A 26,692-nucleotide genomic window follows, 5' to 3' on the forward strand; every position below is an offset into this window, starting at 1 on the left:
CTTCTCTCCTTTTCCTCTACCGTCCCCCCCCTCCCCGCTTACCTCACCCCCTACCCTCTGTCTAACCTCCCGACTGCTCCTATTTGCCCTACCCTTTCTTCACCTCGTTCCCGCGCACTCCTCAGCAGCACTTCACTGTCCCCCATCCCTACCCTGTTACCCCCACCCCTACCCCTACCCCTCCCCGCCCCAGCCTTCTCCTTACTCCCACCCAGTTGCCACTCTCATCATGCACTGCTGCTGCTCGCAGTGTGGGTTCAGCTGCCAGAGACTGCATGTGTGTTTGTGTGTGTGTGTGTGTGTGTGTGTGTGTGTGTGTGTGTGTTCTATTTTCGACAAAGGCCTTTTGGAAAAAAATCTTATTTGTGACAGTCTATTTGTTGTGTCTATATGCAACTCAGCATCTCTGCTATATGTTCTCATAATAAAGTACTTTTGTTCTTTGTTGTGCACGAAACTCATAAGTAATTTACACAAATAAATTGCTTCCTCTCTGTATTTTGTCTTTTCCTGCATGATATATGTATGAACAAATTTTTTCTGACTGCAGAATTATTATCATAGTTCTTGTTGTACTGTTTATTACAGATAACATAAGGAGTCCCTAGTTTATATTTCAGCTCGTTTGAACATTTTCCAATGTGAAAAAGGTTGTGTAATACCTGAAAATGGAAAAAAATATATGAGGCAGTCAGTATTCAAATTTCAGCACCAGCTAGCTTTGCACACTATTTTCTGCCCTTGATATGGACATCAGTCAGATATTTCAAATGAGTAGTTGCAGTTGATGTCCACTATATATTTGGAATTGCTTCTTTATTCAGTTGTATGTTGTGTACACAAAACAAAACAAAACAAAAGAGTGGGAGTGGAATATTTCCTTCCTCAAAACTGTAAACCTTTTTTTCAAAAATAATCTTTGCTTGTTTCCTTCTTTTGGTTCTGCATCTACATGACTACTCCACAATGTACAGTTAAGTGCATGGCAGAGGATTCATTGAACCATCTTCGAGCTATTTCTTTACAATTCCACTCTGGAACAACATACAGGAAAAACAAACACTTAAATACTTGTGTGTGAGCTCTAATCTCTCTTATTTTATTAAAATGACCCTTTCTCCCTATGCTGGTGGGTGCCAACAAAATATTTTCACATTTGGAGGAGAGAGCTGGTAATCGAAATTTCATGAGAAGGTCATGCTTCAATGGAAAATGCTTTTGCTTTAATTATTGCCACCCCAATTCGCATATCATATCTGTGGCACACTCTCCCCTATTTCGTGATAGTACACAATGAGCTGCCATTGTTTGAACTTTTCCGATATCCTAAGTCGATGCTATCTGATACAGATCCCACCCGATCCAGCAATACTCTGGAAGAGGACGGTCAACCATATAGGCAGTCTCTTTAGCAGATCTGTTGCATTTTCTAAGCTTCCTACAAATAAATAGTAGTCTTTAGTTTGCTATCCCCCCCCCCTCCCCCACATTGGGTGTGAGATCATTCTAGTTTGTTATTTGTAATTGCAATCCCTAAGTATTTATTTGAGCTGATGGCCTTTAGACTTGTGTGATTTATCATGTGTTAACCACAATTTAATGGATTCCATTTAGTACTTAAGTTGATCACTAAATGCTTTGCATTATTAATAGTCAATTTGCCACTTTCTGCATCATACAGATGTTTTGTCTAAATCATTTTGCAATTTGTTATGATCACCTGCTGACTTTACAAGATGGTAAATGACAGCATCATCTGCAAACAATCTAAGAGGGTTGCTCAGATTGTCTCCTAAGGTATTTATATAGATGAGGAACAGGAGGGGGCCTATACCATTCCCTTGGGGGACACCAGATATTGTTTCTATTTTACTAGATAACTTTAGGTCATTTACTATGAACTGTGTCCTTTTCTGATAGGAAATCATGAAATCAGCTGAACAGTTGAGATGCTACTCTGTAGGCATGCAGCTTGATCTGAAGTTGCTTATGAGAAACTGTATCAAAAGCCATCTGGAAATCTAAAGATAATCAATCAATTCGACTTACACTGCAATAGCACTCATTATCTTGTGTGAATCACGAGCAAATTGTGTTTCACAAGAATGACATTTTCTGAATCGGCTATTTCTCAATAGACCATTTTCATTGAGGTAATTCATAATGTTTAAACACAGTATGTATTCCAGAACCCTGCTGCAAATAGATATTAATGATATGGGTCTGTAATTCAGTGGATTACTCCTATTTTCTTTCTTGGTTGTTGGCGTGACCTGTGCAACTTGCTACTCTTTAGATGCGGGCGTTTCGATGAGCAAATGGTTGTGTTTGATTGCTAAGGATGGAGCTTTTGTATCAGTATACTCTGAAAGGATCCTAAATGGTAAACAAACTGGACCAGAGACCTTGCCTTTATTAAGTGATTTAACCTGTGTCGCCACACTGAGGATATCTACATATATATTGCTCATGTTGGCAATTTTTCTTTATTCAAATTTTGGAATATTTACTTAATTTTCTTTGGTGAAGTGATTTTGGAAAAACCATGCTAGTAACTGCACTTTATTGGCACTGTCATCAGGAATGTTGCCATTGGTATTGCACTGTGGAGATACTGACTCTGTCTTACTGCTGGTGTACCATATAGACCACCCAAATCTCTTTGGTTTAACTGCCAGATTTCAAGATGGAGTTTCATTGTGGTAACTATTAAAAGCATCTTGCATTGAAGCCTGCACTAAGTTTTGAGCTTCAGTAAAACATTACCAATCGTGTATTTTTGAAGTCGCCACCAACTATAATTGTATGATTGGGTTATGTATTTGGAATAAGACTAAAGTTTTCATTGAACTGTTCAGCAGCTGTATCTGTAAAATAAACCAATAATTAATTTATTTGGGTTGTCAAGTACAACTTCTGTCTGTACTAACTCACAGAAACCATCTACTTCAATTTCACTACAAGCTAAAGTTCTTCTGAAAGCAATAAACACTTTAGCACCAACTGTATTTAATCTATCTTTTCTGAACACAGTCAGGTCCTTGCTGAATTTTGGCTGAACTTATTCCGACTTTAGCCAGCTTTCAGTACCTACAACAATTTGAGCTTTACTGCTTTTGGATAGCACTTGAAGTTCTGGTTCTTTCCCAACACAGCTACTACAGTTTACAACTACAATAGTAATTGTTGCTAGGTCTACCCTAGTCCTGTGTTTGCCCTGCCACTTTTAGACAGATGCCCCTTCTGTAGTTTCCCGAGACCCTCTAACCTAAAAAAACTGCCTAGTCCACTACACACAATGCCTGCTGCCTATGTAGCCGCTTCCTATGGGCAGTGGACACCTGATCTATTAAGTAGAACCTGAAAACTGACCACTCTGTGACACAAATTGAGGAATCTGCAGCATACATGGGTGTAGAATCATCTGGGCCTCTGATTCCGACCCTCCACTTGATTGTGAACCAAATGTCTGCATTTCGTCCTGTCGATGATGCTACAGATGATGAGCTCTGCTTTTACGAGGGTTATTCAGAAAGTAGGGAACATTTCCGTCTGACACCACTAGGCGCACACTGATCGCATATATTTTGCTATGTGCATGCTCAGCAGCTCAGTCAGTATCTATCCATGACAGCAGGAACGTCTCTGCACATCTGTTTTTCTTTTTTTTTAATATATATATTCGAATTTGAAATGTGCACTGCAATCGAAAATCCCACCAGTTGTGAGATATGGTCTGTGATACGGTTTTTGCTGGCCAAAAACCTAAAACCTATAGAAATTTATCGTGAACTGTGCAAAGTGTATGGAAACAACATAATGAGTGAATGTTCCATCCGGAAATCGTGCATTTCATTTTAAAATGGCCAAACCAACATTCATGATGAAGAGAAAAGTCGACGCCTGAGCATTGTGACTGATGACCTTGTCAGTAAGTTGATGAAATGATTCGTGAAAACTGTCACTTCACAATAACGGAGCTTTCGCTTTCTTTTCCACAAGTTTCACGGATGTTGTTGTTTGAAATTGTCACTCAAAAACTAGGCTACCACAAATTTTGTGCATGATGGGTGCCCAAAATGCTTACAGAGCAACAAAAAGAACAGCGAATGGGGGGCAGTGTTGAAATTTCTGGAGGTCTACCACAAACATGGTGATTCATTACTGGATCGAATAGTAACTGGTGACAAGACTTGGGTGAAACACGTCAATTGCAAGACAAAATTACAGTCCATGAAGTGGGGACACACAAGGTCCCCCCAGAAACCAAGAAAATGTTTGCAAACCTTGTCAGCAAGGAAGTTGATGGTGACAATGTTTTGGGATAGGCAAGGTGTGCTTCTTATTGATTTTCTCGAACATGGAGCAACCATAAATTCTGCCCAGTATTGCCAAACTTTGCACGGCTTTAGAAGAGCAGTTCAAAACAAACACCGAAGAAAGCTGACGTCAGAAATTTTGCTTTTGCACGACAATGCCTGACCTCACATGGCAAACCACACTAAAGAACTCCTTAATTCATTCAATTGGGAAATTTTCCCTCATCCGCCCTACAGCCCCGATTTGCACCAAGCAACTTCCACTTGTTTCCCCAAGATGAAGAACTGGCTGAAGTCTCAGGCAGCAGAATTTTGTGACAAAGGTCTTTCAAAGCTTGTCCATCACTATGATAAGTGCCTCAATGTGTTGGGTGCCTATGTGGAAAAGTAGTCTGCCAGTCGCTGTTTCAGATGTGTGTAATAAAATGTATTTCTTGTACTTAGTTTTCTTTTTTAAAAAGAAAATGCCAAAATATTCCCTAGTTTCTGAATAGCCCTCGTATCTCACATCAAGACTGACACTATTTACCATTTCAGCTAGTAACCCGCAACCATAGAGAATCTCTTCCAGTTCAAAGTAATGCACATCATTAGCACCAACATGATCCACCGCCAGTAGTTGGCTGCACTCTGTGCTCTTCTTAGCATTCAGAAACATGGAATGACTCTTCCCACAGAGTGCACATTGGGTCCCTTTCCTTCCTTGGCAGCTGTGTCGCTAACAGGCCCCGCATGACACACCTAATATTGGTGCTTACAAATACCAGTAATTCCACTGTCTGTGACTGCCCATATCTTGCAGGCTGAGAGGCTTCCCCTGAAACATAGTAAGTGACTGCATTGGCTCGGAATGTTTATTAGACGCAGATAGCATCTGAAACCTATCCATCAGATGAACCAGGCAGGCCCTTTGCTGCCCGCTACACCTTGGAATGACCTCCCACACAACCACAGGTAAGGGGTCAGCCTCAGTGTGGACAATACCTGAGGCAACCACAGTGGTGTACCACTCACGGGGCACGTGGGATGTGGTGAATGTCCTTTAGATCCCCACAGCCAACCCCCCACAGTGATGCCCATTGACAACAGCCTCAATCTGTGTGACAGAAGCCAGCAATGCCTGGACCTGTGAGCAAATGATCACCACCTCAGCTCAGATCTGAACTCAACAATCACAGTGACATATTAAAGACGGCAGAAGCTGCAACTCATCTGAAGGATCCTACAACTGTATAAGTGGCTTTCAACCCAAAACAAACACCTGTTGCAATGCAATCAGTGGTACTACGTACTACACAATTACTAAAACATGGAACTGTTTCTGATAAATACACAAAAATGCACATGTTATAGTGTCCACAATTTCTCACAGTATCAACTTTAGCCAGCAGACAAATGTGTTTCTCTTTTATAGCAAGGAGAGGTCCCTAGAATGGGATCAACTTTTTGAAGCTAAATTTATGGAGATGTAGGTCAAGATCCCAGGTATCACGCATTGCAGCCATTCACCCTGGTGGGCCCTCATGCGCAAGTAATTGACGAAAAGTATTTTGGAATTTTGCGTGATGGTCAATAATGCTAAAAAGAGTTGTATTACATTAACTGGTTGTGTGGTGTAGTGGATAGGGTAATAGTTTCACACACAGGAGGTTGTGGTTATGGCTTTGAACCTAGTCAGGAGCAGTTAATTTGATTATTTTAAAATCTTTATCAAAATAACTTTAATGATTATTTTTATTCTATTGTTTGGTTTAAATGTATTTTTTTATTTCTACTCCTTTCTGACATCATTTTATTCACCTTATCAACTTTTTCATTTGTTATCTTTTTCTTTACATCATTCTTTTTCCGATCGAAATTTTTGTGAATATGAATTTAATCATATTTATCCATTATAATGTTCAGTTATTTGAAAATTCTGATTTATTGACTAAAAAACAACAGATGAAATAATATATTTATTTTGACTGTGCAATGGTGTCAAAAATGTATTTTTCATTACCAGATATCCAATTTTGCACATTAATCATCATACAAGCATAACCTAAATACCTGTTGCATTATGGACAGAATAATGCAGATGAAGATTTAAGTAAAAGAAGGGTTTATAAGTAAAATGAAATTCAAGCAAAATAAGAAGTTGATAATAAATTCAGTATGTAGACATAAAAAACAGGGTGATAAAAGAAATTTAATCAAAATGAATACATAAAGTTAATTAAAAGCACAAGAACAAAGATTTCAAGTGGAAGAACAACAGTAGGAAGAAAAATGAGAGAAAATGAAGATGTTGGTACTATGATTAAAATTATGTGACAAAAAAAATGGAAATAAAAATTACATTTTAATCAGTTACCTGAATAAAAATGATGATCAAAGTAACTTCAGTAAAAAAAAAAGAGCTTACTGCATGTGAAGCTATTATATTGAGCATTACACCACACAGCCACGTTCTGTAGCACAAATTTTTTAATGCTATTGAGAGCAACACAAAATTATGAAATTTTTTTTCATCAGTTACTCGGAAACGAGGGCCCACTAGGGTGAATTGGTGCAGTGTGTAAAGCCTGAGATCTTAACCAATATAATTGTATAGATGGTTTTTGAAAAGTCAATCCCACCACTGCAGACATCTCCTTGTAAGATGTTAAGCCCTACATTGACATATGTGCCATGTATCTTATGTAGACCATTCAACTGCCCATTTTTTGATGTGGCACAAGTGTGCAATTACCAACCACACTAGTATGTTGTGTGCACTCTTTATTTTGGGCACACATTCTTAACAGATTTTCTTTCCGAATTGCGCTTTGGTAGATGTTGTGCAACACGAGTAACTGAAAATTGGTTACTGTTTCAATACCTGTATGCAGAAAATAAAGTTGTTTCAAACTAGCTGTGGCAAAATAGTTCAGCTGGATACAGTTTGCTGTGGTACAACATGTATTGCATAAATTCACTTTTTACATTTTGATGCAGAATTTGCACATCTAAATTTTTCAGGTTCCTACTTATTGCTTCCATTATATACACGATATTGCCATGAAAAAACATATCCAAACTTAAGTCATTATTTTAAAGTTTATATCTGCTTCTAGTTTTTTGGGGTGATCAAATTAATTTTAACAAGGATCATTTTTAATTTTCCTCCAGTAACATATTAAATAAACTTCAAAAAAGATGATGTAATTTTCATAGCCTTTTTTAAAGTGAGTAACCAGATGAGACTTTCGCTGCTAAAATTATTGTCTGATCTTTAAGGAAGGTGAAATATTCATTTTGAGTGTTATTGGAGATTCTGTGTCAAGAAATTGAGGAGGAGGAGGTTAGGGGGAAAATGTCCAAAGACTGAGGAGACAGTGAAGAAAATGCTAGTCCAGTTAGGGCACTTGTTAATCATAGACTAGAGCTAATTCTCATTTTTGCTATATCTCCAGCCGTCTAGATCCTTTCTTTTCCTTTTTCCTCTTATTTCTTAAAAGAAGGAATGAATACTTTTTGAAAACTTCAAACTGTGCCAGCCTTATTTGTGCAGTATGCGCATAATATTGCATATTACTTCAAAGTGTAGAAATTGCTTGTTTATCTACCTACCACATAAACAGTCTCTCTAGATTTACTATAATAGATTTTGCTGTCATTCTCATGTGCAAAATGTCATTGCAGGAACTGCACATTGTGCAAATATGTACCCCAGTGCCCCAAATGATCCTCCGCAGCTTATAGCAGCAAGGAAGAAGGTTGGAAATCTCATAGGCAAGTGGCTGCTGCAGTAGGATTGAGTAACTGGTCGAAGAACATTTGGTAAATGGCTTCTGGTTGTACATAATTCTTGTGGAGCATCTGCAGTAAAAGTGAATGCTTAGACTATGGATGAAAAAAGCTTTTGTAATTATTTTGACAAACTTTTTTTTTTTTTTTCTTTTTATTCTGGAGAATTAGACTGCATAGATTCTTGGTGCATGGCATTCATTGTCCATTGCCTGCATGCTCTCTGTTACTTGTCTGCAAAGACAGAGCTGTGATATTTTGATATTTGAAGTCAATAAATAATCTGCATGTTCTTTTAAGCCAAAGATAATTTCCTCAGATTCCATTAATGGAAAGAATGAAATAATATACTATGAATCACTGGAAAAAAAAAATTGGTGTTAAACTACCAGATGCTGGTTGTGACAGTGATTTATGTATGTATATGGATTCATATTAAAGTAATAAGAAAAACTATAATTATTTAATTTTTATTGCTCCCTGCCCGGGTCTCTCTCTCTCTCTCTCTCTCTCTCTCTCTCTCTCTCTCTCCCCCCCCCCCTCCCCCTGTGTGTGTGTGTGTGTGTGTGTGTGTGTGGCGGGGGGGGGGGGGGGGGGGTGTTGGCATACACTTGTGCTTCTAATAAGTACTCATTTATTTTAATATTTGACTATTTTATACATAATTCTATTTGAATTCATGAGAGATACAAATAATTTATAATAAAGTTTTGACAGTTAAGATGATAAATACAACTACCAACAGGATTAAGTATTTTTGAAAGAACTATTTTCACTTAGTAATGCTTTATGGTCTGTATCATACCAGTGGATTATAATGTACAAGAAACAATTGAATACTGTACAATAAAGTAAAAAAAAATCTTTAAAATGATGCTTTGTGTTCATTTTGTTTGTTGGTGCTTAAAAAGCAAGACTTAAGTTTTGACCATAGAATAATTACGGTAAAAAAGTTTGTGGAAACCAAATTTTCAGAGATCATTAAAAATATTTGGTTCACAGCACATAAGAAAAGATTGTAGATGAACAAATGGTATGTACTAGTATATTTTGTGCTCATATTTCGAGAGTTTATGAAACCAGTCCTCATTTGAAGCTACATCAGTAATGTATTGATTGAAACCATAAAGTTACACAAAATGGAATGAACTACATGAATTGCACTGGATCATCTTATAAAGACCTGGTAGTATATTTCAGCATATAAACACTTTATACAGTATATTTATAGTATGGATCTTGTAACAGGCATTGATAAATCACAAGTGGTCAATCTTTTAACAGTATTGTCATACCAGCTTCTCTACAAACCATATTAGCCATAAAGCTGCATCCATAAAAACAACTCATGGGAAACAGTTATGAGTCTCGTCGGCCATTCCTTAATTTTTAGTCATGAACTAGTTGGCCAAGGAAAGGCCAAGGGAATCATTAATAGAAAAAGTTTTGTATCATTGTACTATAGAAAATTGATATCCGGTTGAGTTTACTTTTGGTTAATATGCACACAGATTTTGGATGGCACATTGTCATAGCTAACAGTAATAGCATTTGAGTTACATTTAACAATAATATTGTGGCGTATTCTTTCCTGTTGTGAAGTGTACTTAATTCTGCATTGTCTGTGTGATGCCTAAATGACAGTAGAAAGTGGTTTCACAAGGGGGAGATGCTAATTAAGATAGCACTGTGATCCATAATAGTATTTTAAGAATAATACAAAATGTGTTTGTGGTACTAACTTAATGTTACCAAAAATGAGTCTGCACACAGTGTGTTAAATGCAGTCTGAAAGGAAATATGGTGTGTTATCAGTACTGCTACTTGTGTTCCCAAAATTATAAGGAACACAGTGTACACACATTTCCAGGTATATTCTATAAATTAACTCAGTTTCATAAGAAGACTATACTGACACAAGAAGAGTTCATCGTGATTGTCAAAATTATTTCTGTTGGTAAAAGTAATGTTACATTTTATATGCTGTTAGCTCTGGCACATAAATAAAGTTTTGGGTACAAATTCATTTTGCATGCGGAAATGGCAAAGACAAAAAACATATTCACTTAGAGGAGAAAGCTCAAGGCTTCATATTGTTACATAGTTTCTGCCTTGGTGTAGGATTTGTGTGACCAAGAACAAAACTTACAGCTGACACGTGTTCGTGAACGTATCACATTTTACAGATGAATTATAAAGCAGTACTATACAAGGTAACACAGTCTATTCAGAAGTAAATAACATTTGGATTAATCAACAAAAATAAAATACATTTCTTTCTACCTAGGTCTGGTAAACTTTAAGTCAGGAGTCCTCTGTTTATATACTACGTTTATATTCACTTTTTCACTTGTGCATCTTCACATAGATATAATAGACATCTAAACGTATTCAGTGATCTTGATGATACTGTACAGTTTCACCAGCTAGCATGTGAGACTCAATATTGTTAAGTTTGACTTAACTTTGTTTATAGTACATAAATCGGTTTATTATAATAAAGCAGTTGTGTAGAAGAGAGGACTTTACCAAACACTCCAAATAAATTAATTTTCTCTTGATTTGTGCATTAAGCTTTCTCAGACATAAAACTACCTGTTTGAAAAATGTTACTGCGTAACAGTAAATACATGTAGATCGAAAGGTGGAAACCACTCCAGTGGATGTATTTACTTGGAACGTTGTCACTTCAGCTACTGCTGTATTCAGTTATGTGACTGGGACATAAGAGCAAGTAGATGATACGAAGATGATTCTCCTCCAGTTCAGCAGAAATGTTTAAAGATGCTTATATCAGTGCATCCACACATTTGTAACAGAAGAAAATGGTAAATCTTCTATTGCAAAATATACTGATTGAGCATGGCAGCTAGGAGCTCCACTGAAGAGGCTCCCTGTGCCAGGATGATAGGCTCAGTACCGTGGCCTGTGGTGGTGGTGATGGTGGTGATGTCGTCTCTTCTCAGCAGCTGCAGCAGCTACGGCTGAAGGTTTTGGAGCCACATCAGTTACAACTAGTTCACTGCCATCACGTAGACCTTCCCGGTAACCAGTTGGCTCATCCAATGTTTCTTTGCGCCTCAGTGGATCGTGCCCAGCTGCTGTTTGATGCAGATTTTCCCACGCTTGGCGATAGTAACGATTGAGCCCACCACGACTCTCTGAGCCTGATGAGTCAAATGATGCTACTGTGTTGCAATCAGGTGAGGCTCTATGTCGATAATGTTTAGTACTGTGGCTCCTATGTAAATAAATAGTCACAGATAAGTATCTCATATATTATTGGTAATGGAGATATTTTTTAAAAAATTACGTCAAAAATTCATATTTTACAAATCTTAAGTGCATGAAAATCACAACTAGTGTTATTTGGAAAGCTTACGAGTAGGTAGTGTTCTAATTACACACCACCTGATTGAAGATGAAATAAATTTCAGTGCCTGATTGGGCCCAAAATTTGTTTTAGTATTTATAGACAAAACAGTTATAGCAGTTGATACTTATATCTTGTATTACTGTGGCCAAAGTAGCTTTTTGTCTACTTTAAATATAAGTGATTATTTTTAAGCACTCATTATGCAGAGGACTTGTTGACCAGCAGGGATTTGCAACAGTTCATGGTATGTCATACTGGGGGAAGTGTGGCAGTTGTTAAGGTGCTATACTCATAAATTATAATTAATTGAAACCCTCAGCTGCCAACAGGTGTTGATATACCTCAATGGGGACAGCTAAAAATGTGTGCCCTGACCAGGACTCAAGCCCAGGATCTCTTGCTTACATGGCAGACGCTCTATCCATCTGAGCCACCGAGGACACAGATGAATAGCACGACTGCAGGGACTTATCTCTTGCACGCTTCCCATGAGACCCACATCTGTTCTTTCGAGAGCAGTTACTACTAACTTCATATATAGTTAAAGGCTACTCAGCCATTGACCTTTGTCTGTGTGAATGCGCACAGGTTGCCCGAACTCTTACAGGTATCGTCACCTTAGTGTGCGTGAGTAATGAGTGGATGGGCAAATATCTATTAGGTGCATTATGTATGTAGATTGTGGACAGTTGGGAATGTGGGTCTCACGGGAAGCGTGCAAGGGATAAGTCCCTGCAGTCTCTTTATTCATCTGTGTCCTCGGTGGTTCAGATGGATAGAGCGTCTGCCATGTAAGCAGGAGATCCCGGGTTCGAGTCATTTTCAGCTGTCCCCATCAAGGTATATCAACAACACCTGTCGGTAGCTGAGGGTTTCAGTTAATTATCATTTATTCTAGAGAAGCTGCATGGTCATCAATGGTATCTGTTCTTTTGAGAGCAGTTACTATCTTCATATACACTATGCTCATAGTTGGAAGAAGTGTGGTTCAAGTCCTCATCCAGTCATGAAAATGTAGGTTTTCTATGGCTTCCATTTATTGCTTAACCCTTTCATGGATAGAATTCATTTTTTACAGATTTTGAAAATATTAAGGTGATAACGTTTTCTTTTCAGTCCCATTATTATATTTTTACCACCAAAATATTTTTTAAGTTCTCCATTTTTTCACATCATGAAGTGGGACACATATGTCCCATGAACCAACGCGAGATACCTTTTCTGCTGACTGACTGATTTTGTAATTTTATTTTTTTTAGCCATAAACTGGAGTTTGTGGAGAATAAAATAACTACAAATTATACATGCATGTAATCTTTTTATTTGTGTAGAGAGAGTGTAAAAAATATTCATTACATTTCAGTTTTCATGATACATGACCAATACTTACAAAACTTTACATTCCATGAAACTTGGAAAAACATGGTGTGGCCCAAAGTGGTACACCACAAGCAGTGCAAACAACTTTTGTTCTCAGAATGAGATTTTCACTCTGCAGCAGAGTGTGCGCTGATATGAAACTTCCTGGCAGATTAAAACTGTGTGCCGGACCGAGACTCAAACTCTAGACCTTTGCCTTTCGCGGGCAAGTGCTCTACCAACTGAGCTACCCAAGCACGACTCACGCCCCATCCCCACAGCGTTACTTCTGCCAGTATCTCGTCTCCTACCTTCCAAACTTTACAGAAGCTCTTCTGCGAACCTTGCAGAACTAGCACTCCTGCCTTTGCAGTGCAGTCCCGATTTTTTTCTCAGGTTCAGTACAGTCATCCCTAGACGGCAGCACCGTGCAGAGCTGGGTAACATATATCCCGACACTCGAACTGGCGCTCAAAGTTAGTGGGGCATATATGACCCATCAACCATGAAAGGGTTAAGGCAAATGCCAAGCTATGTCCTTTCAGAAGGGCATTTCCAAATCTCTTTTCCAGCCCTAGCCAGCCCAAGAATGTACCCCATGTGTAAGGACCTCATTGTCAGTGGGATGTTGAAACTCTGTTGCCCTTTACCTATTTATTTATTGTTGTGTGTCATGTCAGAAAATATAATTACAAACACAGCTAAGTGGGAGGCACAGATGGCTTCAGCAAAGATGGAACACGCCATAAGCCTACTCTATAAAGTGGAAGAAGAAGAAGAAGAAGAAGAAGATTAAATGGGATTCAACAAAGCTACATCCATGCAGTGGAATATCTTTTATATTGAATACCATGTTTTATCTTCATATGTAGTTTCGACATTGATTTTTATTTTCATTTTAGAAGACTGAAGTGTGTGTGTGTGAAAGGCATGACCAGAAAAAAAACCACAGTTGACATACAGCTAAGTGCAGACATTCACAACTTTTTTGAGGTGTCCTGGAAAAGTTTCCTTACATCCAACGTACTAGAGCAATGGGCCAGTGATAGTTTTGCAGACAGTGTACTTCTGTAACATGAAAATAAAACCAGCAGTAATTCAGATATGATATGAGGTTTCTGGTAGAAGCGGTACTGAGGGGTAAATAGACCAATTAATTTTTCCCCTGTAATGCGAAATCTCTCTTCCTTCATAAGTTTCAAAGCTAATAAGTAAAGTTTTCAATGAGTGTTGTTTTTGTGTGTTACTGCCACTACAATTTCTACAATAACTCGGGAATTTTGTTCATTAAATTGGACTTCAACTGATTTTATTTGTGGAATGTCTTACTTTCACAGTATAATGTAAAAAATAATGGTAATATCTTTATGATGAAATCCACATGTTCTGTAATTCCATTCAGGAAAACAGAGTAGAAAGTGTCATCCCATAATTAAACACAAGCATTCAATTGTGAAGCATCCATAAAAGCAAAAGAATTAAGCTTGCCAAATTCTTGGCACCCTCATAGCTCATCCAAGACTGGAAAAAAATGCTCTCCACCCCCACACCAATCATAAGAAAATAAACCCTTTTTATTCCTTAGCGAGGTATGTTGGTGTTCTATATTATCCACTCATTAAAAGTGGATTGAGAATGTCTCTGGAAGCAAGAAACCATTTTTTTTTTAAAGAGAAGACACACTCTTTTACTGTGCTACATACAGAAAAGGGTTCAGACCTTAGTATTATCTGTCTATGCTTTCAGCAACATACTACAAGTTTATCCAAACTTTAACAACTGCTAGTCGTGAATTCTTTTGTGATATTTCTACACTGTCCTCCTTGTAACCCTGCTGCTTCTCCCTTATATATCCTCCCCCCTCCTCCCCCCACCCACCGCACCCCCTGACCACCCCAGCGCAGTGCACCAAACTATAACTTCCGTCATTCCAGGACAGGCACTCATAATGGCTGTCCTTGTGATATGTGAGTAGTAAGTGATTCCAAGCAATCTAAGCACTAACTTTTGAATCTGAACATTTGGGTTTCCGAAAATAAAGTGGGAAAGCGAACTTTTTTAGTATATACGGCCACAATAAAAAGGCCTACACCAATGAAAAGTGGCACATGAAATGTGCAATATAAAGGGTAAGTGCAGACAGGCAGAATAGCTGAAAAAAGTGCTTGTACTGTACCTCACTTAACAGGCACAAGAAGTTGCTAGCTGCTGCACTTATATTGGGTTTGAGAAATAGCCAGCACGGTTGCGATAGCCACGAGAGAATTCACGTCGTCCCACCTGCTGATCGGGAAAAGGCAGAGCGAGGAGTGTGTACCATCTAGACGGCATAGTTCGTGCAGGAGGGAGAGTATTTTTCTTGCCACTAGAACAATAATAAGGGCCTAAGGTTAGTTGGTAGGTGATGGTAATAAGACAGGCAGGGAGACACTGGATTTTGAAAATCCTAGAAAAATTAATATTCTTATATTTAATATTTAACAAAATGAAATTGAAATTAGAATGAAGTAAAAGAAATGATGGATTGGATTGTAGTCATGATCATGCTTATGGCTATGATGAGATGCGGAAAACAAAATGATCGTAAATGGATACAGAAATTCTGCCACTGTTTTAACAAAACTGATTAAAACAAAGAAAATAGGCAAAATAGAAACTGGGTGCCTTTATTGCCCTTATAATAGGAAAATAACTCCTTTCTGTGAAACCAATGCAATAGACAAGAGTGTGCAGAAACTGTAACATTTCTGTCTTGGCATGGAGTAAAATGGGGAACATAGAAAAATACTAGAATTTTTGAGAGGGGGAGCAAGAGAAGAATGTGGGAGACCAGAAATGAAGCAAAGAATGTAGTAAGCAAACAAAATATTTTTGTTGCTGACTCGAACCTAGTGTTGAGATGTATCATTTCACATTATCTTGTTAAAAGCAAGCTGACCTACTTGCCCATTCCATTCCAAGTGCCCAGTTTCTTTTGTGTCAATATGCATTATGCAAAAGACAGAACACAAAAACAAACCAATCAAAGCTTATGAAAGCAAGTTGTAATGAAGAAAGCACTTAAAACTGATTGACAGTCAAATACATTGGAAAGTAGAAGTAATAGTAATTAATGTAAGGTTATGTGGTCAGATTCCTTTATAGTGTACAAGATGTGATTTACTGCACCAAGCTTTATCATCATTTTGTTTATAAAGAATGTAAAGAAAAATGGTATGTATTAGTACTACAGAAGATGGCAGAATCTCATAAGTTAAATTTAAAAGTGAAGTGATTTGATAAAAAGTATGCTTAGATTGTAGTTTAGTGGAGATAATTCACGAGAGGACATAAGTAATAAGAAAGACAGTATGAGTCCATAGTTTAAGACATTAAGATACTAAAGCCCCAACCAAGATAATTTATAAATACAGCCATATCAACAGCAACAAAGAGTTAATTTTGATTAAAGAAATGTTGAATATAATGCTAGAGTAATGCAATTATTACTTATTTTAAATGGAAGAAAATCTGAAAAAAATTATGTTGGAAAATTAGGATGTGGTATGGAAAACAATAAAGATTTTCAAGCACACAATAGCTGTAATTCAAAAGAAAATACCATACCTTCTTACAAGGATGACTATGGTAGTAACAACTGCTGCTAAAAATACAAAACCACCAAATACACCAAGGGCTATTATGGCACCTGTAAAATAAAAACATAATTAAAAGTTTGTGTTATCTACAATTTCTCTCTCTCTCTCTCTCTCTCTCTCTCTCTCTCTCTCTGTATGTATGTCTGTCTCCCTCCGTGTGTGTGTGTGTGTGTGTGTGTGTGTGTGTGTGTGTGTGTGTAAGAGGGGGGTGGGGGTGGAGGGAGGTATTTTAAATTAAAAAATACATTGTTTGTTTGGCAAGTCAAGCAAGTACACGTGTTTGTAGTTGTTTTACATGTCAGTATAGGTATCTGATATAATTAACTGTAGTTACTTCTCTCTGTTAATGTACACTTGATTGCTCCAAATAAGTAAAGGTTCTTTTTTGTAATGCCATACAGAAAATCAATCAAAAAATTAGTCTATGCATACTTGCTAATTGATGGAATCAGAACAGTCAAGAATAGGGCAAATAGACAAGTGGGGAGGAAGGGGACTATGTGTTGAATCTGTTACTTTCATACTTACTCAGAGGAGAAACCAAAAGAACAGGGAATCAAGTAAAGAGTTATAAATTGTTGACAGCCAGGAAAGATATGCAAGACAACAAAGTAATAAAAAAACATTGGCGCTCAATATTTAAGATTCAAATTACAGATCTCTAACTACACAAAAATTCAGAAGTGAAATACATGTAACAGAGTGAGGGCTTGAACAGTGAAAAATATAAGAAATAAAAGGAAAGTATGAAAGAGTGTTGAAAGAGAACTGAACAGATAAAAGGATTAATACTTCAAAATTTGAAATATGGTTTGCTTAGTGCATTATTTCTGAAACTATTCAGGTCCACATAGTATGTGCAAAAACAGTGCTGCCTTGTGCATGGTTAACATAATCTTAGTTTCAAAAGTTTGCTGATGGCTGCAGCCTTACATTGTAATTAATAATAATAATAATAATAATAATAATAATAATAATAATAATATGAAGGATTTTGTCATTTCTTAAATGTTTATGCCACAAAATTGCAGATAACAAATGTTCATGCATTTACATGCAGTCAAAGATACGGGACAATTCTAGTATTACAGTGCATTATAAAATAAAATAAAAAGTATTCCATATTTTGAGAGGTGGTAGGATGGATGAAAACATGAAAAAATATCCAGTAAAATTTATACCTTAGAGCTTGTTCACCTACACTACTGAGAAAAACATCTTTTCTACTGAACAAGTGCTTGTAGTTCTTAAGATGCGCATTTTAGAGCCAGTGTTTACAGGTAATTATTTTCAAGTTTCGATCCGTACTACCATCCATCTAAACATGGAATAGGTAAAAAAAGTTGTCACACTATTGAAGTGACAAAATCATTTTATCCATTATTTAAAACTGGAACTTTTACCAGTCCCCTCCCTATGCATTTATTTTTATACAGCATTCCAGAATTATTCATTGAAATTCATTTTGATCATTTGCATAACTCAAAGAATAAAGATAATTTTCTGCTTCCTGTGCAACTAACAGACTTCCCAATGTACACGAATCAAAATCTTCACTAGGCTAAAGAGAGCATCAAGTTAAGACTACTGAAAAAGAAGCTGCATGACCTTGCTACAGAAATGTTTTACTCACTAGAAGAGTTCAAGAAGCATGGTCTGATTATTTAACCAAGAAATCATTGATAATTAGCATTAATATGTAAAACTGACTTTATACTCATGAAAGAATATTGACTTTAGACTGCTGTTCACCTTGTTGTTTATAAATTTTATGCAAGTGAATTGTATTCCTAATTCTTGATGTGTCTCCTTTTCCCTAATTTGATGATTAATAAGTTATGTTACTGATGAATAAATCACTGTTCACTACATATGGTCTTCTATTATTGTTGTGGATACTTCCGAATTATGCAGAAAGCCAGACCATAGTACTCAAACCAGGATTCATATCTTTCGGATGAAGTGCTCTGAATCTGGATGGAGGCATGGAAATTTGAATCTTACTCCTCTCAAATACAGTGCATAATAATTATGTATAGTATTATTTGCTAAAGTGCTATAGTTTAACTGTGAAAAATTCAAGTACAAGTGTGCATTTGTTTGTTAATTAAAACTTTGCAGAACTATTACAGAAGACTTACAATCCTCCATATTCATGTGTGTGAAGTTTACATTCTATATTGCCTGGTGATGCTACAATACATTCCTTAAGAAACCTTATAACATCTGTGTAATTATTGCAAATAAAACTAGTGTGTGATTTCACAATATATGTGTGCTGGGACAAAATCTGTAGACTTTTCTCTTCTCAACAATCAAATCAAACAAAAAAAGCTGACTGGAAAAAAAATGAGGGTAGCCCTTCAATTTTTGTAAATGACCACCATATGGAGCCCTTGAGATATCCTATTGCTATTGTTTTAAAATTTGTCATCTGTTATTGTTAAAAAAAATCGCAGATCATAAATTGGACAAATAGTTAATTTACAGTGAGTTTTCAAATAAGTAGTGATGTGAAAAAAATGGAAATTTCATGTGAATGTTTTTGTAGAATATTCTATTAAAATTTTTGTTGAGGCCCAACTCAGAATGCTTTGAATTGGTGTGGTAAAGTTTTGATAATCAGTCATATTCAGAAAAGACTGTTTGCAATTTGTTTGCAGAATTTTTTGCAATTGTGTTACTGTCAGCAATGAAGTCCCTGAAGGTCAGCCAAATTCAGCGTTGTGCGCAACATTATTAAAGATGAACGACATATGACTTACAGTGAGATAGAGGCTCCGGAAAATTGAAGACTGAAGTACATTCAATTTGGCATGAATTTTAGCTGTCAAAAGTAACAGTTCCTGAGGGATTGCACGCAGTTTGACTGAAGCTCAAAAACAGACTTGTCTCAATTGGTGCAAAAAAAATGCTCAAAAAATTTGATTGAGTACTTTTGATGTCTGTATAAACGTCATAGCAGGAGACTAAATTTGCGTGTAGTTGTACGAGGTGGAAACCAAGCGGCAGTCAACTATTTGGTGTATTCCAAAATAAACCGAAACCAACCAAGGTTACATTGGACATGTTGCGACATTGGTATAGACTATATACCCATGCTTGAAACATGTCCTTACCACAAATTATCAAAGAACAGGTAATGCTGAATGGTATATAATAATTTGTTTGCCACAAGTAATTGGGGAAATAGGGAAGAAAACCAAAAAGATCGTATCTATCTTTCATAATACCGATGCCAACTGTCGCACAGCAAGCAATTGATTTTCAGATGTGAAAAACCTTGAAGTTTTGTCCCAGTGTCCGTATTCATGTGATTTATCTCCAAATGATTTATTTTTGTTGCTTTATGTGGAACAAAAAATGCATGGACTTTTCCATCACCTGAAGAAGCTGTTGAGTTGTTCCAAAACCATGTTTAGAGGTAGAGCACAAAATATGTTTCCAGAATTTGCCTCTCCCCCTTCCCCTGCCCCTCCCTCCATGGTATCGGGGCTAGAATAGACCCATGGTTAGTCCTTTCCTGTCATAAGATGCAGAAGGAGTTTTGTATTTAGTGATGCTTTTACATCGAGGACTTGGCTATTATCAGGATACCCGTCAGTTTTAGCTCCTTTCACAATCTTTCCCTCAGTCTTTTAGGCTTCATTACTTCCACTAATCTTTTGGAATTTGCCCTGCTCCTTTCTAAATTTCCCAGAGGTGTGGGCCATTTGAGGAAGGGCACCTTACATGGTGGAGAATCTATTCAGGATGCACTGTAATGTTTTACACCCACTGTTAGAGTGGATTTATGTTTACACCCAGAATCCAGCATGGCAGCCAGTCATCCATGGGGAGGTCATTGTGTACCATCATGATTGTAGCTACCTGACAACATAGGGATCACACTGATGATGCCTGAGCTGTAACCATCTCAAGTATGATGTATAATCCAGACCATCAGGAGTCTGGGCAACAGATACTATGACAGGTAGTCTGTGCTGTGCCAGGTTAGCACCCATAAGGAGAGCCTCCTGTCAGAGTGAGTGGCATCAGCATGGGTGATCAGGAGTGAATTAGATCAAACTCACCCATACTGGTGGCCATGCCAACATGGCTGCCTGGGAGGTTAACAGTTCGCCTAGTTCTTGGTAAGCACCAGATCTGATGGAGAACTTTTTCCATGCCAAAGCCACTGTTTTTTGTTGAGAGAAGATATGGATCTTTTTTGGTCAAAATGTTGGATGCTAACTAATCACAGGCACTTGAAGCCTGTGAAAAGCTTGGGGGTAGAACAGTTACCATCTCTCCTCATAGTGAACTCAAAAGGATTCGAGGTGTCATCTTCCATTGGGACCTAATGCTACAAACAGATGGAAAAACTGCATCCTAACCACAATTTACTGGTTATGAACTGTAGATTAAAATTGAAAAAACTGCAAAAAATTAGGAATTTAAGGGGATGAGACCTGGATAAACTGAAAGAACCAGAAGTTGTGGAGAATTTTAGAGGGAGCATTAGGGAACGATTGACAAGAACAGGTGAAAGGAATTCAGCAGAAGAAGAATGGGTAATTTGAGAGATGAAATAGTGAAGGCAGCAGAGGATCATGTAGGTAAAAAGAAGAGTGCTAGTAGAAATGCTTGGGTAACACAAGAGATATTGAATTTAATTGATGAAAGGAGAAAATATAAAAATGCAGTAAATGGAGCAGGTGAAAGGGAACACAAACATGTACATAATGAGATTTACAGGTGTAAAATGGCTAAGCAGAAATGACTAGAGGACAAATGTAAGGATGTAGAAGCATATATCACTAGGGGTTAGATAGATGCTGCTTACAGGAAAATTAAAGAGGCCTTTAGAGAAAGGAGAACCATCTGTATGAATATAAAGAGATCATACGTAAAACCAATGCAAAGCAAAGAAGGGAAAGCAGAAAGGAAGAAGGATGCATAGAGGGTCTATATAATGGAGATGTACTTTAGGGCAATATTATGGAAATGGAAGAGGATCTAGATGAAGATGCGATGGGCAGTTTGATGCTGCATGAAGAATTTGACAGAGTACTGAAAGACCTAAGTCAAATCTATGCCCCAGTAGCAGACAACATTCTGGCATAACTACTGATAGCCTTGGAAAATCCATCCATGACAAAACTCTTCCATCTTGTGTGCAAGATATATGAGACAGGTGAAATACCATCAGACTTCAAGGAGAATTTAATAATTCCAAAGAAACAGGTGCTGACAGGTGTGAAAATTACTGAACTATCAGGTTAATAAGCCATGGCTGCAAAATACTAACACTAACTCTTTAAAGAAGCATGCAAAAACTGATAGAAGCCAACCTCAGGAAAGATCAGTTTGGATTCTGGAGAAATGTAGGTACACACGAGGCAATACTGACAATATGAATTCTCATAGAAGATAGGTTAAGGAAAGGCAAACCTACATTTATAGCTTCTGTAGACTTAGAGAAGGCTTTTGACAATGCTGATCGAAATACTCTGTTTCAAATTCTAAAGGTGGCAGGGGTAAAATACGGAAGTGAAAAACTGTGTACAGTTTGTACAGAAACCAGATGGCAGTTATAAGAGTTCAGGGACATGAAAGGAAGCAGTGGTTGTGAAGGGAGTGAAATAAGGTTGTAGCCTATCCCCCCAATGTTATTCAATCTGTATATTGAGCAAGCAGTAAAGGAAACAAAAGAAAAATTGGGAGTAGGAATAAAAGTCCAGGGAGAAGAAATAAAAACTTTGAGGTTTGATGTTTGGCAATGACGCTGTCATTATGTCAGAGACAGCAAAGGACTTGGAAGAGCAGTTGAACAGAATGGACAGTGTCTTGAAAGGAGGATATAAGATGAACATCAACAAAAGCAAAATGAGGATAATGGAATATTGTCGAATTAAATCAGATGATGCTGAGGGAATTAGATTAGGAAATGAGACATTTCAAGTAATATGTGAGCAGCAAAATAATTGATGATGGTCACAGTACAGAGGATATAAAATGTAGACTGGAAATGGCAAGAAAAGCGTTTCTGAAAAAGATAAATTTGTTAATATTGCATATAGATTTTAGTGTCAGTAAGTTTTTTCTGAACATATTTGTATGAATGTAGCCATGTATAGAAGTGAAACATGAATGATAAACAGTTTAGACAAGAAGAGATTAGAAGCTTTTGAAATATGTGCTACAGAAGAATGCTGAAGATTGGATGCGTAGATCACTAGAATTGGGGAGAAGAGAAATTTGTGGCACAACCTGACAAGAAGAAGGGATCAGTTGTTAGGATACATTCTGAGGCATCAAGGGACACTAATTTAGTGCTTACTGAAAGTGGGTTGGAGAAGCTGTGGCTGTTCATGTGTGCCAGTCAGTTCATATAACAGTATATAATATCTATCTACTCCCAGACAAATCTATACCATATCACGAGTCATTAGAGCTAGTTGAACAGTTGCCTCCACCCTTTCTCCTACTGGTGGACTTCAATACCCACTATCTTCTGTGAGACTGTCAATCCACTTCGAGCAGGGACCAAGTAACAGAGCAGCTAATTTCAAAACTGGAAGCCCACCTCCTTCATACTAGAGCTGCAACACATTCCAGTATGACCTGAGAAACATACTCAGTCATAGATATTATAGTGTGCATCCTGAGCTTCTCACCCTTAACCCAGTGGTTCATCCACAGTGACCTCTATGTGACCACTTTCATATTTCCTATCACTCTCTTTCTCGACCCACTGACCAATGGAACATGAACCACACTGGTCACTTTGGAAAGCCAACTGTCAAGCTTTTGCCTCCAAACCAACTTTTGAAAGCAGTCAAGGGAAGGATACCGAAGGAGTGCACAAGTGCACATGATTATAAATACTGAGGAAGCAACGATACCAAATTCTTCAGGCTATTCCTGACATATTCTGGTGCCATATGCTCTGTAGGATAGCTGCAGCTACCAAAGAGCATCAGAGGGCATTTCAAAGAGACAAGTGGAATCTCTCTATGAAACATTTAATGGCATTCAAGAGACTTTGAGGAAAGGCTTGGCTTTTAACCAAAAAATCAGGAGTTTTGGGGAACACCCCACACCCCATTCCTCTCAAGTGCAGATTAAACTACACCACATTTGTAGCCAACCACTGTCCACTGTAGTACCTGGCATCTCCCTTGAGGGTGGCATCTGTATTGATCCTGTGGCCATGTTTCTTGGCACATTTCACCAAAGTGTCCATTTGCAGTAACTACCATCCTCATTTCCTGACATGGAAATGCCTACTGGTGGGACCTTATCCTTCCATGCATAAGGCTTTGAACTGTACAATGTTCCATTTGGTGAACAGAAGATCATTATAAAAAGTATTTCAAACAATGGAAAATCCAGGATGGAATGTAACAATACCAGAGAAGGAAAGTTGCTACTCACCATATAGCGGAGGTGCTGAGTCGCGATAGGCACAACAAACAGATTCACACAATTATAGCTTTCGGCCATTAAGACCTTTGTCAGCAGTACACACACACACACACACACACACACACACACACACACACACACACACACATGCGCGCGCGCGCAACCGCAACTTCCACACATGTCTACAGTCTCAGAGAACTGAAACAACAGTGCAAGCAGCAGCACCAGTGCATGATGGGAGTGTCAACTGGGTGTGGGTAAGGAGGAGGCTGGGGCAGGGAAGGGGAGGGATAGTATGGTGGGAGTGGCAGACAGTGAAGTGAAGTGTTACAGTTTAGATGGAGGGCAGGGGAGAAGGTGTGGAAGGGGGAGGGCATAAGTTGCAGAAAAGAGAGAAATAAAAAGAAATTAAAAGACTGGGTGTGGCAGTGAAACGGTGGCTGTGTAGTGCTGGAATGGGAACAGGGAGGGGGCTGTATGGGTGAGGACAGTGACTAACAAAGGTTGAGGCCAGGAGGGTTTTGGGAACATAGGATGTATTGCAGGGAAAGTTTCCACCTGCGCAATTCAGAAAAGCTGGTGCTGGTGGGAAGGATCCATATGGCACAGGCTGTGAAGCAGTCATTGAGATGAGGGAGATCACATTTGGCAGCGTGTTCAGCAAGCGGGTGGATGGTCCACTTGTTTTTTGGTCACAGTTTGTCGGTGGCTGTTCATGTGGACAGACAGCTTGTTGATTGTCATGCCTACATAGAATGTAGACAGTGGTTGCAGCTTAGCTTGTAAATCACATGACTGGTTTCACAGGTAGCCCTGCCTTTGATGGGATGGGTGATGTTAGTGACCATACTGGAGTAGGTGGTGATATGAGGATGTATGGGACAGGTTTTGCATCTAGGTCTATTACAGGGGTATGAGCCATGAGGTAAGGGATTGGGAGCAGGGGTTGTGTAATAATGGACAAGTATATGGTGTAGGTCCTGTTCCCATTCCAGCACTACATCGCTGCCATTTCACCGCCACACCCAGTCTTTTAATTTCTTTTTATTTCTCTCCTTTCCGTTACTTATCCCCTCCCCCCTCCGAACCTTCTCTCCTGCCCTCTATCTAAAATGCAACACTTCACTGTCTGCCACTCCTGCCATACTATCCCTCCCACTCCCCACCGCAGCCTCCTCCTTACCCACACCCAGTCACCACTTCCATCATGCACTGGTGCTGCTGCTTGCGGTGTTGTTTCAGTTCTCTGAGACTACAGACGTATGTGGAAGTGCTGTTTGCATGAGTGTATGTGTGCGTGTGTGTATGTTTGTCTACTGCTGACAAAGGCCTAAGTGGCCGAAAGCTGTAATTGTGTGAATCTTTTTGTTGTGCCTATCGCAACTCAGCATCTCTGCTTTATGGTGAGTAGCAACTTTCCTTCTCTGGTATTGTTATAAAGAGTATTTGTTAGATAAAAATTGAATCTTATATGTAGTTAATGAATACTTGTACTGGGATTACAAATACTTCATACTGGGATTACAAACATCACAAAAACTTGTGTTGTGTGGGAAGTGGTTTCATAAATTTGAAAATATAGTAATAGTCGTTTGTGTTCAGTGGATATTTTTCCATCTTTGTGAAATAAATGTATTAATGAAATTGCACCTTGTTTAAGTGTTGAACAACATTCTTGTTTAGTTAATTTTGATTTTTGTGAACTTTTTCAGAAAACCTGTTTGCTTCATTAACAAATGGCTCATATATTTCTCTTATATGTTTTGTGATAGGTCTCAACATGGCCATACACCATAACAAACTTACAGCATACTTACCAAGGTTAAGTCTGGCTCCCACTGTTTCACGTTTCTCCTCAATTACAGAATGGGCAATGTCAGCATCTGGCAAGCTGCTCTTGATATTTACACTGTCTGGAACTTCATTGTCCTGTGGGCGTGAAGCATCAGGCTGAGGAGTGTTGGCCAAGTTAACCTCATAGCCACTAGTAGATATAGCAGTTGCTGTTGTTCTGCTTACAGGACTGATAACAGTTGGTCCATAAATAGTTGGACGAGCCGTTGGAGCAACATTTGCTGGATTTCTTGTCCTTGCTGGTGGTTTCGTTGCTCTTGTTGGAGGTACTGCATTTGTGGGCTTCACTTCTTCTGTAGTGATACATGTCAGAAAAGAAGCTTTCTAAACATCATTAATGCAGTTCCCCTTAATGCATCTAAACCTATGTTTAATAATATATTTAAATAAAAATAAATTAAATCTTTCAACTAAGCAACCTATGGAGGTTGCAACAAACAAATAATTTAGATTTTCCAGCCTGTTATGCTGCTGTCATCTGTATTTACTTGAGGAACCCAACATTTTGTGTCTATCTGTGCAGGACAGTTTCATGGGAGGTAGACACAATCTCCCCTTCCTAAAGATGCCTTCCTCAGTTGGAAATGAAAATTTGGGCCTACCAAGGAAACCCATTTGAGCAGCAGCCAGAATGTCTTAATCATTGTAATATGTTATTACTGAGTATGCTACAGGAAATAACACCAGTTCTCCAAGGTATTACATGGTCAGTAAGTGTTTTCTTGAGCACTAATGTGGGGAGGGATGGAGGTAGCACTTGTGAGAAGTGAATGAAGCAATTTCCTCTGCAAGGAATTATAAATTAGTACCCCCAATGGAACAGGAACTGCTTCATTAATTTTTCTAGCACTAACACCCCAAACATAGATTAGTAAAATCACACACAACATTTGACAAGTGGTAAAATAATGCTGCTGCATGTAGCATTGTTTAATCTCTAAGACTGGCAGTGGCTGAACACAAAA

The 26,692-nt window shown here is 38.1% G+C and overlaps 2 protein-coding genes across 3 annotated transcripts in view; one reads left to right on the forward strand and one right to left on the reverse strand.

Annotated features, from left to right (window-relative positions):
* The window catches only part of LOC124711856 (putative serine protease K12H4.7), a 132,471-nt gene extending 123,874 nt beyond the window's left edge, over window positions 1-8,597 (forward strand). The window contains exon 9 of the mRNA XM_047242088.1: window positions 7,986-8,597. Within this exon, the coding sequence (XP_047098044.1) occupies window positions 7,986-8,095 (110 nt within the window). The 3' untranslated portion in view covers window positions 8,096-8,597. The remainder of the gene's footprint in view (window positions 1-7,985) is intronic.
* Window positions 8,598-9,024: 427 nt separating this feature from the next.
* LOC124788270 overlaps window positions 9,025-26,692 on the reverse strand; it is a 267,784-nt gene continuing 250,116 nt past the window's right edge. The window contains exons 10-12 of one of the 2 annotated variants that reach the window (XM_047255482.1): window positions 25,691-26,020; window positions 16,432-16,513; window positions 9,025-11,331 (exon numbers count right to left, since the gene is read on the reverse strand). In XM_047255482.1, the coding sequence (XP_047111438.1) occupies window positions 11,004-11,331; window positions 16,432-16,513; window positions 25,691-26,020 (740 nt within the window). In that variant the 3' untranslated portion in view covers window positions 9,025-11,003. The remainder of the gene's footprint in view (window positions 11,332-16,431; window positions 16,514-25,690; window positions 26,021-26,692) is intronic. The other variant, XM_047255491.1, reaches the window with a different exon arrangement.

Source organism: Schistocerca piceifrons, chromosome 1 (genome assembly GCF_021461385.2).
Source record: "Schistocerca piceifrons isolate TAMUIC-IGC-003096 chromosome 1, iqSchPice1.1, whole genome shotgun sequence".
Lineage (NCBI taxonomy): Eukaryota > Metazoa > Arthropoda > Insecta > Orthoptera > Acrididae > Schistocerca > Schistocerca piceifrons.